The following is a 12,879-nucleotide window of genomic DNA, read 5'->3' on the forward strand; positions in this document are numbered from 1 at the left end:
CAGAGACAGGATGAAGTAGCTTCACATGTTTCAAGGCAAACCAGGTTTGCAAACAAGATCTTCACAGCTAAAAGCTACGTCATCTTGGAGCTCAGTTATGATGTCCTATCGTAACATAAAATAAGTCAGGCAACTTAAAAATTTGGTTGCAAATTGTCTGATGACCAACCCTTACAACTGTATTTCCAGCATGGCTGTGTATTGCTCTGTACATCACAGCACTGCACTTGGAGAGAATGTATAGGCACAATTCACATCAGAGCTGTACTGAGGAATGTGTTTCTGCAGGGGCGGATCCAGAAAAATCAGAAAGAGGGGGCCGAGTCCCCCACCCTCTCCCCCACTCCCCCCCCCGAATGAAAACTTCACTTTAAGGAGATGCAGCATACATGATTGTGGCATATTCGTGATGCAAAGTAAAGTAACGTTAACGTTTTGAAAGATAGAATTAAACAGCATTTTATAAAACGATTTTCAAAGCAAAATCGTAGTGTTAGTGGTAGGCGAACTGTTAACAGAATCATTGCATTGCATTTATACATCCAGTATTAATTATTAATCCAAATAAATCACTGCAGTGGATTGATAAATGTCATCCTTCTCTGGTTTCGTTTGGCGTACTTGTCAACAACTGCATTATAATTTAAAGGTATGTCTGTGAATAAAGAGCAGCAACAGTGCATTTAGACGTTCTTCTCCCATGGTGCTGCGACAAACATTCTTCACGAAGTGCAGTGAAGAGTTGCTACATTCCACAGTTGCACTTGTAACTGGGGTGATCAACAGGAGGCGCAGAATTGTATGTACATTGGGGTAGAGGCTTGAGCTGCAGGCTTTCAATGTCTCTTGCAGTGTCATGGGTTTTATGGCAGCGTTGTTCCTAACAATAAAAGCAAGAATTAACACATATTTCAAGACAAGGTATGATCGGTTTTTTTCAGCTTATCACAGTTTCACTATAAACTTGGTAACCTATGTATAGTTTTAACGCAGAATAACATACCAGAAGCACTTCCACAGCTCCAGATCCTGTGACACACTGCTTGGGGACGCCAAATCAGGGGAATGATGCTGAATAAGTTTTTCTTGAGAAGACTCGTTAAGCTGCTGTAAGTTGGCAGGTATCAGTAGCAGTCCAAGCAATGCTGCTTCTGATAGTCCATTAAAGCAGGTATTTATTTGCTCCAACAAGTTGTCAAGGAAGGGAAGAAATATTGCCCGTCGAAAGTAGGCGACTGGTGTCCTGGCATTGGTGTTGTTTCTTTATGTCTGCCTACCACAAGTTCGAGGGATGCTTATCTTAAATTTTGCCTTCTTAGCCATCTTCTTGATCTTTTCATACACAGAACTTGCTCATGCTGTTTTAGCACTCTTGCGCATACCTTTCAGCTGTTCCTTCACAACGTTAACATGCTTGTTGCCTCAATAACATCCAGTGTGGAACCCTGTAACGAACGGCTGAGTCCTACGGTGAAACGTTCTAGAAGGGAAACGTTACTTATCATAAAAACACCAAATGATAATCAAGCTTGCTCTTTAAAACTCGCTTTCACCTGGCACAAGTAGAAACAACTGATCCATTTTTGAAACATCATCAGCAAACTGTTATTGCTGTAATGATTCTAATCGTTTCTGTCAGAATTTTCTATCGAGAAATTAACTCAGGAGTATAAATCAATTTACGCAAAACCTTTTGCGACAAATCATTACATTCAGTGCTTTAATATAAGCTAAAGTTTAATATTTTTACTTCATTTGCCTTTTTGCTGGGGCGGATGATCACCAAACAAAGTCTCCCAGGCAGAGCTCAAAGGTTACCCGTTAACAGACAGATACAGATCTAAAAAAAAATTACATTTAACTTAGGTGTAATAAGAAACGTATTCACCTGGTTCACAATGAAATGTAAACAGTGTCTTCTTTGCTTTCCTCGAAAACTTCAGAAAAATATTTCACTCTTCAGCAGTGCAGCAAGGGACACGGTGTGACGAGATTCGTGTCCAGTGTTCCTCGTTATTTCAAACCGAAAGAAACGCATGTTACATTTGGCATTAACAATTAGCGCGAATTTTAATTTTTGGGTTATGTTTGCTTGAATATTTGATGATATATTATAATTGTTAACACAAAATATATTTTAAATAAGGAAAGCCCTGAAATTGAATAAAATTGAAACCTGATTGTATAATTATAACAACACACAAAGGATGGTTAGAAGGGTAAGGGTTGTACAAAAACGTTTTGAAAATACAAGAAAAAAAAGGGGGGCCGCAGCCCCCTCGGCTTCTCCCCTAAATCCGCCTATGCTCTGAGAGATAAAAGGTATCGAGGAGATGTAATTTTCTCACAACACTGATCAGGGATCAAATGTGTTTCTAGATTGAGCTTGCCCATCGAAGTTGTACAATTATAGCTACCAACAACAGTGATTTTTGCTCACATTGAACTAATTGAACAGGGTGCAGATGCATTGTGAGATGATTGCATAAGGGCTCTTACATTCAGTGTATGTATAGATGGCAGTCATTCTATTGATTAAATTGACTAACATTATTTACCTATAGATGCTTGAATACAAGAAATCCATTCCTGTCGGGATTTCTGATCTTTAGCTTCCATTTCATAGTGTGTTCCACTCTCTCCACATTTAACCTGAAAACGGTACTTTCCCTTTGCCACAACACTTTCAACAGAGCTTGACTTATTTATTGTAATTACCCCCTTTTGCTCTGAGCACATTCGATTTGTGAAGTATGTTAGGTTAGTGGGTTTGAGCACAAACCATCTCTCTTTCATGGACTTCATTTTGTGGCCTTTCTTTACCAAATAGCCCTGCTTCACAATTCCATTTACAATATGATCTACAATCTCCTCAAGTGCTTCATCTACCACACTGCGGAAAAACGAAAAATAAAAGCCATAAATGTAAGCATAGAAAGAATATTCAAGATCTACAAGAAATAGAGTTTACTGTTCACCAAAATAGAGCCTATCTAAGGGTAATAATTTCCATAATTTCTATGTAAAAATTCCAGTTTGCATTTCCAGAAATTCCCACTAACCAATGGAACAGCATTTTCCAGAATTTCGGGAAAAGAGGACAACCTTGTGAGGTATACCATTTTTTTTCCAGCAATTTCTTACCGGGATTACAGTTTTGGAATTTCTGGTTGAATGGTTCACTTTTCAGAAATTGAAAAAACCCGGATTTTCTGGAATCTTTCCCTAGAAATTATGTAAAACCATTTGTCCATGTTTCAAATTTTTTGGAATTCTTGGTTGAATGGGAAGTGCCCTAGGAGTACCCTTGGAAGTTGTTTTCATTTTTTGCAAATCTAATTAACTTTATTGAGGAGATCATTGTTTTATGAATTGAAACCATTTAATGTCAAACAAGGTTTAAGAGGTTATCAGACTGCAATTAAATGTACACTGGTGACACATGGTCATACAGCATATGAATGAAAATGAAAGCATTGCTTAGTCAGCCTTCATTGACATCAGTAATATTATTATTACTTCAGAGAGATGAGCAGAAATGATAGATACTTTTTTAGCCTTTATGCAATTGTTATATCTTAACATTCTATCCAATCTTGCAACTTTCAACAACTAGTAATGCTCTAAGATCATTGTTTATTCAGTGGTATTCATGGTGTCTTTGTTTTCTTTGCAAAGACCCACAGAATGGCTCAAAATAAGAACTGATCATGCTACAAATCTTGTAGATGTTGCTGTGACTTAATTGCCAGCAGTGAAAAAGAAAAAGAATGTATTTTTTTTTGGCAAGTTTCATGTCAATTAACACAAGCTGTTGCTATATCAAGAAATGAATTGATCTGTGAATGTCAAAAAATGTTTCATATATTACCTGTATAGCTGTATTTATTTGTTAAAGATCTTTCACTGTTTTCAGGACAAGGATATTCATCTTTTATTCCTTTTGATGTCTATGTTTGGAAATGGTAATTTACTTGGTTTGTACAAATATACAGTTGACCCTCTCCTCATCAGCAACCAGTTTTCCAAAATACCAAAAGTTTCCAAGTCAAATCGCTACGTTTGGAACCTCTTGAAAGGGACCACCTCCCAGGGGGGGTACTTGCAGTATACACGACAGGGGGGGTCTGATGGAGCTTTACATTGCTAATCCAAAAAAATACATGAGCCTGAATTATATTTTTGCACCCCAAAAATATCTGGCATCAAAATTTCCTACTCAAAAAAATACAAGACTTAAATACCTCAAAACTGATTTATTCAATCAAGCAGACTCTTCTAATGAATGATTTTGCATCAATAAGCTAATGAAATTGGTATGTGCTTTAATGTCTTTTCATCCTCCCTTGTGCTCCACATTTACACACAGGTCCTCAATGCGACACTATATTTCGCTCGGAGTTGTGTAAAGTAACCCAAAAAATATGTGTATTCTTCTAAGACCTAAAAAAAATTGTGACACATCTCTTGACCCAAAATATACCGAGGGTTGAAGTTTTTAATAAGTCGGACCTCCTGTCATGTACAGTAGGAGTACCCAGCTGGGGACCACTTCTCATAAGTGATCATGACCACTTTTAGAGCTAAAGTTTGAAATTTTCTTTTGTTTTTAACCTCCCCTTAGGGCCTGTTTACAAGGAGGGAGCGTTACCCTAGCAAGCGGGTTAACCCTGGCTGGAGAACAAAAGATAGCGCGAGTTTACAAGAAAAATTTTACAGGTAGTGTAAACCTACAACCCAGGACAACTTAATGCGGGGTTACACTCAAAGGGTGTAGAAACAGTTAGAACGTTAACTCAAATAGGTGGGTTAACCCTACCTGGAGTGTTTACAAGGGAAAAAGTTAACCCACCTGCCAGGCTAACCCTAGCACTAGGATAGGGTAACCCGCCTACCCGGGTAATCCTAGCTGCCTTGTAAACACGATGAAGAAAAAAAGAGGAAATACGTGAGTGCTCAGGTAACCTGCTTGCTAGGGTAGCCCGCCTTCTAGGGTAACCCTCTCTCCTTGTAAACAGGCCCTAAGTGACCACCTGACAAATAATAGAGCAGAAATAAATAATAAGGTGTTGCAACATTATCACATTCCTGGGTAGTACAAAAAATGGAAATTTCTCAATAGGATTTTAAGTACAGGATTTTTTCTCAAAATTGACTTTTCACATGAACAAAAGAAAAAAATGCACACACACTGTTCTCTATCAGTCTTAAATGAGGCAAAATGTGACTCAATATGGTCTAAGCTCTCGTAAGGGACCTCCTCCCGTAAGCAGCCACCTAGGCTTGACATTTTGGGTGGTCGCCTACAGGAGTTTTGACTGTATGCAATTTCATTATCAACAATAATCATTGTGTTATTCTTGGAACATTCATACATGTATGTGAAGGTGAATTAATCAACATGACATGAGCGTGGGACAAAGAAAAATTCTGAGTCCCTGACAAGAATCAAACCCATGACCTCCCGAACACCGGGCAGGTGCTCTATCCACTGAGCTACGAGAACTCATGGAGAGCAAGGTCATTTAACTGAGTTGATCCTAGCAGTATGCAGGACATCTATCATATATGAACTCAGTTAAATGACCTTGCTTTCCATGAGTTCTCGTAGCTCAGTGGATAGAGCGTTTGCCCGGTGTTCGGGAGGTCATGGGTTCGATTCCTGTCGGGGACTCAGAATTCTTTGTCCCACGCTCATGTCCTGTTGATTAATTCACCTTCACATTTCATTACCGAGCTTAAAATTCACCATCTTTATTAACTTATTCATACATGTAGTTGCATAAAAAATAATATTATTAGTTGAAAACCTAATTACCACAAATGTTAATGACATACATTAGATTTGAATACAAACTATACTATAAAGAGTAAGGCTGAAAATGAGAAAACCTCACCATTTCTCATTCCCTGAGATATACTTCTCCAAACACTCCAAATACTGCCAGAACGTTAGGTGATTTTCTTCACAGTATTCTTGCAGAGGCTTTGGATCCCAACCTTTTCCCATGGCATGTACAAACTTCTCCAGTATTATAGCAATTTCTTCCTTTTCAACTTGAGAAATTTCTTCAATATCCAAAATATTAAAAACAAGAAACTGCTGGAATGCTGCATCTTCACTAAAATATTCATGGTCAGAACATTTGAAGAACTTCTGTTGTACGATTGTCCAACACAGCTGGTGGACTTTGGAGTAATCTATTGTCTCTGCTTGGGCTGTTAATTGGAGAAAAGAATTTTTATACTGTTTTATAGTTGATTATTTCCAAATATTAACTATACTTGTCTTCTGAACCACAGTTTGATTAAAATGTCTCCATCAGAATCCCTCGATCATGGTGAAGTCAGGATGTGTTTAAAGACCTATAGTAAGATCACACTCGGTAAACAGAGTCAAAAATAAACGCAAACAATATGCTTAATTCGGTGAACTAATATGCTCTACCTGTACTGAGATTACTGAGTGTAACTTGACTGGTCAATTCAGGTTATGGAGTACCGTATATATAAAGCTTTAAGTTTAGGTCTTTTAGTTTAGGCCGTAGGTCTGGTGTCCTGCGGGGCACGATAAGTAATGAGATGAGATGAGAAGGTTAAGGCACACATGTGAGGGTGAAAACATATTTGGGTCACAGTCGAAAATTCCAGCTATGAAGGAATTAAAAAAAAACGCTCTCTAATATATGATCATTTATAACAAATATTAACCTTTTGAATAATTTTAACAAATCGAAGTACTGTAATGGTCGATCATTAATTAGAAACGACGATTGCCATCCCTACCTATACCCTAATTGCAGCTACGTGATCAAACATTAATATCTAGCCTACCTTTTACAAGAAGATGATCTTGAAGATATTGTATAAAATCTTGGAAAGTAATTGTAGTTGAACTAGACTTGAAGTCCGTTAGATGTTGTGTATCGAACGTCACACCAATGTCACGACATATGCTCGCACACAGAACTTGTAACTTTGATTTGGCAACTTTTCCTGAATTCGTTTCATCTAACGTTTGAAAGGTATGTCTGATGCTATTGAGAACATCGCTTTCTAGTTTAACTGAGGGCTGGTTTCCCTTCTCTCCGTCACTTTCTTCCATTGTATCTCATCTGAGCAATATAATACACGCATATAATTCAGCTTCGATGCGGAAGCTCGTGGCTACGTCAAAGGCTACGTCATTAATAGGTCGAACCCAACCAGAACCCGCGTTACCCTGGGTGAGTAAAATTGTCACAATTGATAAACTAACCAAGAATTCACGGGAAGATCCGAAACGGACACAGTTTTTCTCAGAAAGTCAGATTTTCATCGTTTGGCTAAGCAATACAACTGGCACTTTCTTACCTTAGGCCATTTTATGGGCTGACAGGATGTTCAAGTTGACAAGTCACGTTGGCTCATAGCAGCTTCCGGCATCTTTCAGCACGCGTCTACTTCGATAGATTAATACTTCCTATTTTTTTTTTTTCAAAAAATAATTCTTTTCAGTTGACAACAAAGTAACAGAATCAAACAAATGCCCAATCCCTGGTGAACAAGTTATAGCCATCCTCTCTAGCTGGTCTTGACATCACAGGTTATCATAGCAACAATATAAGCTGATGAAGACATCCCTAATTTTAACTCTAATAAAGGGCTAAAACCTAAAAGTCGAGTCCGGTGGCCCTTTTTTCCTTTGTAAAACCTGTAATCAGCATACCGAAGATGCAACTTCCTGAAAGCAACTATGAATAACTGTAATTTTTTTTTTCCTTCAGTAAACTTGGCAAAAAGTACCCTTTTGCCATAACTTGTGCAATGCTTTTGTTTGATATAATTATCGTATGAGATTAAATTTTGATAAACATTTCAAAATAAAAATGAGCGATAGAAATTTTACCGAACGTTTCGATGTCGTCATGACATCATTATCAAGTGACAAGAAAGTAACGATTCAACAGTGTTATATATGCGGTGAGAGGTGTGATTGTTCATTAACATATTTGTTTAAACAAATAGGTTCGCGCGGATGGAATCCGATTGCGTGTTCAGGCTAGGTTTCTTCTGTCTAATAAACAGCATTTCGTAAATCAAACAATCCAGTTTTCCGTTGGATTTCTTTAGGACGGAAAAATTATTGGCAAGGTCGTCGATGTCATAAAGGCCGTGATCGTTCTTTAAACGCTTTCGGATTGCGGAGAACCTGTGTTAATCGATACGTTGGTGCAAATGCCGGCTGGTATACCCGACATACTCTGCATCGCACAGATCACATTGGTAATTGTACACTACGCATTGTTGATTAATTAGAGGTGGTTTTGGTTCAGGCATCTCGACATCTTCACAGATTTTGCGACTCTTGCCACTCTTGCGACTCTTGTATTGCCATTTAATGATCAAACGTCGCCCGATGCAGTGAAAAAACAACTATCTGACCTGAGCAAGAAAATCGATCACACTCTTCAACCAGTATTCAAGAGTCGCAAAATCTGTGAAGATCTCAAGATGCGTGAACCAAAACCACCTCTAATTAATCAACAATGCGTAGTGTACAATTCCCGTAGCGACTAAAAACGAGACGTAACAACGGTCGATCAAGCAAGAATGGCTGAAAATGGCTTGAAACCGTTATCAGCTACCTTAAATCAGTCTAGGGGGTGACTACAGCATCACTGATCAATCTTCTGGACCATCAAGTTCTTTGTAGTTGCGAATGTATCTGTTTTTATCCTATAACCATGTCTCTTGACTTTGGGTTTTACACGCAATGTCTCTAATTGTGCAACAATTCGTTGTTTGAATCCTTAGTAACAAAATTTATGCCTTTCACTTTGATTTTACCTTTTATGGTAATTCGTATACTGCATACGAGCTATTAGCCTTGAAACTGGAATTTTTTAATAATGTCACAAAATCTTGAAGATTATGATGTCATGGGTGAGTTGTGTACAGTTTTAATCAGTGGGAGGCCCTGTTAGGGTTTTAGAATTATGGATTAGTAGGAGTTTTTAGAGAAGGGCTACGGATTATTGGCCAGTAAATTTAAGGATCAAGAACCTCAAAAACCCTACCGTACCCAATCCCGCCGCACATACCATATAAGGGAGTACCCCCGGTCCTCGCCTTCGAGCCAAATAGCACGTCTTCATTGTAGTCGTTACCACGATTTTGAGCAATTCGGTGGTATAAAGAATGAATCTTCATTTCTTGTGAGGTTTTGCTCAGGGATACGCTTTCAAGCAAAACTGCACTTTTTCAACTCTATATAACATCAGGAGCCCTCCTGATAACATTTAGTAGCCGTAACTACGTTTTGGAGCGATTCGGGCGTGCGATCCGAAAATCTTCATTTCATGTGAGGTTTTGCTGAGGAAAACGATTTCGAGCCAAATAGCGCGTTTTTTAACAACTCTTAACAACTTATAGTACCCGTAGCGAGGTAATAGAACGTTTTGGAGGTTTTTAACAATCCAAATAGACATTTCTTGTGAGGTATTGCTGCAAGGATAGCTATCGAGCCAAATAGCGTGTTTTCAACTGTCTCTACAACTTATAGTAGTCGTGATTGAGGTTTGGAGCAATTGGGACCTCTTGACCCATAATCGACATTTCATGTGCCGAGGTATTGCTCAAAGACGCGCTTTCGAGCCAAGTAGCTTGTTTTCAACTTTCTACAACTTATAGTAGCCGTGACGGTGGTTTGGAGTGCTTTAATAAGTCAAAATCGACATTTCATGTCATGTATTGCTCAAAGACGCGCTTTTGGGCCGAAGAGCGTGTTTTCCACTCCCTACAATTTATAGTAGCCCTAACAATGGTTTGAAGTGATGAAGAGGTTTTAAGCCAAAATCAACTTTTCATATGAGGTATCAGGCGATCTCAATCAGCCTCGGTTGAATGGCTTCGAGAAGCGATCAGCCGCCCGGGTCTCCGCATCAACAAACCTTCATCAGTGTCGGCTCAAAGATGCTCTTTCGAGCGAAATAACGTGTTTTTAACTCTCGACAACTTACGGTAGCCGTGACAATAGTTTGAAGTTGGGTATAACATCGTTTATCTCAGGGCCTAGGGGGGATCCTTGTCCGCAGCGGTAGCGGTAGCGGCAGCAGCCGGAGCTGAAAGCTTGCCACGGTTGTAGGATCGGGAAAAAACTGTTTGGGCTTTGTAAGAAAAAAGATTTGGGATTCAACAAAACCGGTTTCGGAATGCTAAAAAAAATCAGTTTAGGTTGCGTAAAAAGACCAAACCACTTTTGTTTACAACTCCGAAACCAGTTCATCAAAACCCTAAAACAATTTTTTTTTCACGAATGTAAGAACCAAACAAACAAACCCATTTTTTTCCAACAACGAAACCGGTTGTCGATCCCCCGACCCCGTTTTTTCTAATTCCTGAACCAATTTTTCCGACATCAAAAGCGGCTTTTTTACGAAACCAAAACCCGTTTGATTCGAAGCCAAAAACCGTTTTTATGACCCTAAGAACAATTTTTGTCGATCCCAAAACTGTTTTTCCGACCCAAGCATAAAACGGGGTTGTTAAACTGATAAAGAAGTTTTAGAGAAAAAAAAACGCAAGACTGCTACAGGGTGCCCGCATAATATGGGTAACAAATAGTGTCTGTATGCAAAATGGTTTGATTTGAAAACAGGCCGCTCAGTAGAGCGTTATGTACAGGTTCGACAGTACGTTCCCCAAATCTGACCGACGTACACCGTATTCAAAAAAAGCGGCCCTCCTGGGGCGAGCGAGCAGTCAAACGCGAAAACGAGGCGTTGTAGGATTAATTAATTAGTTTTTGACTAATGTATTCTTTAACACTAAAAATATAACAAACAAAAATTTAAAATAAGTTTCGACCTAGCATAAACAGTATAAACATCCAAGCGCCCGTTCGATCGCTGGAATAATTCAAGTGCTTGCCACTTAACAAGTTGAGCTTTTGTCCGCAGTCCTTTCGCTGAATCGTTTCTGCATTTGAGTCAAAAACGTAACCCTTCAGTATTTAGCTCTGCTGGGTTTCTGCCAGCTAGAGATGAGCCAGGAATATCATCCTCACAAAGCAAAACAGATATATTAACCCACTCACTTCTCCGATCATCTGTAATTTGTATCCTACAACGCCTCGTTTTCGCGTTTGACCGCTCGCTCGCCCCAGGAGGGCCGGCTTTTGTGAATAGGTTGTATTGTTTATATAACGACAAAACACGAGAAACAATGGCGATTATTCGATGTTTGATTTGTCAATGAATGATCTATTACACATCAAGATACATGCACACCAATTAAACACTAATTAAAGATTTTGTAGGGAATATGCATTCCTAAAACCAAATTTACAGAACATGTAAAGGAAGTATCTATGCAAAACGGTTAATCTTAAAGAAACCAAAACAAAATAAAACAAAATGCTCCACCCCAAAAGAAAAAGAAAACGCCAATTAGAATTGTGCCCAGAGGAAATGGACCTATGACCTTCCAAAAACTGGTCAGAAGATTTCCCACAGAGCCTACAGCAAACTCCTAAACTGAAAGCTTAAGAAATATGGTATGCATGGACAATTCTACAAAATGGTTTTAATCAAACCTGGCGTCCACTGCCAAGTATCAAGATGTACCTTTTCCTGCTCTTTTCAATAAAGATCCTTTCAGCTGGGATTGAGTTGGGATACATTTCTACGTTAAAAACTCCATCTCCATTGACGTATTCTCGTAAGAACACCATAGACGTATACATTGGGAAATACAGACATCAAATTGAGTAACTTACGCATGGTCAATGTCACTCCTAGTCAAGCGTCTTTGCTTGACTTGTCATTACCCTGCATTCTCGTCCCCAGTGCAACTCGTTTTAAACTGTCGTTACGAAGCTCTGGGAACGAGAATGATAGCCGTAAACAATTACGAGACACGTGTCAATGAAAATATTCCTACACGTACATGGTCATGTACAGTTCGCACAAAAAAGAACTTGCTAACGAACAATTAAAATTTTTTCATGTAAACCTCTGTATTTTCTCCTAAACAGTTATATTATCTTATTTGTTTCGCGCCTTTCACGTTACAACACGTGAACATTGTACGAGAACCAAGGAACGAGATTTTCAATAAGAAGAAGTATTAGTATCTAAAAAGGCAACTACCAATTATGAAAGACCATTGGAAATGAAATTTCCCTATATCTTTCTCTACAATAAAAAATGTCTATTAAAAAACAACTGAAAAGTGCTAAAACTGAAGTAAGTTTCATTGGCAATCTCCAGGTATACATTCTTTAGCTCCAGACATCAACTGAATATCTTCCTTTGGCACTGAGTTTCTTGACGTAATCTGTGGCTTCATTCTCAGAGAGGCCGTCATTTTTCTTGACGATGGACACCAGTAGGGTATGTACGTCACGTGCCATGTTGCGAGCGTCACTAAAATAAACAAGTTTGTTGGTCAGACTGTTGTAACCACCACAATAGCTTTCAGCAATCATAAATTCAAGGTATTGGCGTTGTCAAGAAGTTCTCGGTAGTATACGTTTCAATAACACTGGCAATATGTTGTTGCACGAAAGGTCTGAAGGATACTAACACCAGGCCAATCTCGATATGTTAGACTGCAAGCAGTCTCTCTTTTGCTCGAAATTCCGTGGGGAAGAACAAAACAAAAGAACGCAACACAAGTCAGCGGTAAAGAGCGTGACATGCAAAGCCAAGAGCCGCAAGTAGCGCAGGTGCCAGAAGAGGAGCGACTCGCGGTTGAAGGCTTCGCCGCTCGGATGTCACGCTCGCAGTCACGGTCGCACCCTTGCTAGTTTTGCGTTCTTCCTCACGGGATTTCGAGCAAAAGACAGACTGCTCGCAGTCTACGATATATCAAAATTCTAACTTAACTTCGAAGCTT

At 39.0% G+C, this 12,879-nt stretch overlaps 2 protein-coding genes and 1 pseudogene across 3 annotated transcripts in view; all 3 read right to left on the bottom strand.

Annotated features, from left to right (window-relative positions):
- The window catches only part of LOC145462478 (52 kDa repressor of the inhibitor of the protein kinase-like), a 3,548-nt pseudogene extending 2,168 nt beyond the window's left edge, over positions 1-1,380 (bottom strand). Inside the window, exons 1-2 of the transcript XR_014041198.1 lie at positions 1,004-1,380; positions 1-880 (exon numbers count right to left, since the gene is read on the bottom strand). The exon at positions 1-880 is cut by the window's left edge and continues 2,168 nt beyond it. The product of XR_014041198.1 is annotated as a 52 kDa repressor of the inhibitor of the protein kinase-like (transcript). The remainder of the gene's footprint in view (positions 881-1,003) is intronic.
- The window catches only part of LOC145462398 (switch-associated protein 70-like), an 18,748-nt gene extending 11,596 nt beyond the window's left edge, over positions 1-7,152 (bottom strand). Inside the window, exons 1-3 of the mRNA XM_081445918.1 lie at positions 6,835-7,152; positions 5,898-6,219; positions 2,559-2,893 (exon numbers count right to left, since the gene is read on the bottom strand). Of these exons, the coding sequence (XP_081302044.1) occupies positions 2,559-2,893; positions 5,898-6,219; positions 6,835-7,105 (928 nt within the window). The 5' untranslated portion in view covers positions 7,106-7,152. The remainder of the gene's footprint in view (positions 1-2,558; positions 2,894-5,897; positions 6,220-6,834) is intronic.
- A 2,447-nt stretch (positions 7,153-9,599) lies between these two features.
- LOC145462391 (NADPH--cytochrome P450 reductase-like) overlaps positions 9,600-12,879 on the bottom strand; it is a 43,969-nt gene continuing 40,689 nt past the window's right edge. The window contains exon 16 of the mRNA XM_081445903.1: positions 9,600-12,407. Coding sequence (XP_081302029.1) covers positions 12,263-12,407 — 145 coding nt within the window. The 3' untranslated portion in view covers positions 9,600-12,262. The remainder of the gene's footprint in view (positions 12,408-12,879) is intronic.

This window comes from Orbicella franksi, chromosome 12 (genome assembly GCF_964199315.1).
Source record: "Orbicella franksi chromosome 12, jaOrbFran1.1, whole genome shotgun sequence".
NCBI lineage: Eukaryota > Metazoa > Cnidaria > Anthozoa > Scleractinia > Merulinidae > Orbicella > Orbicella franksi.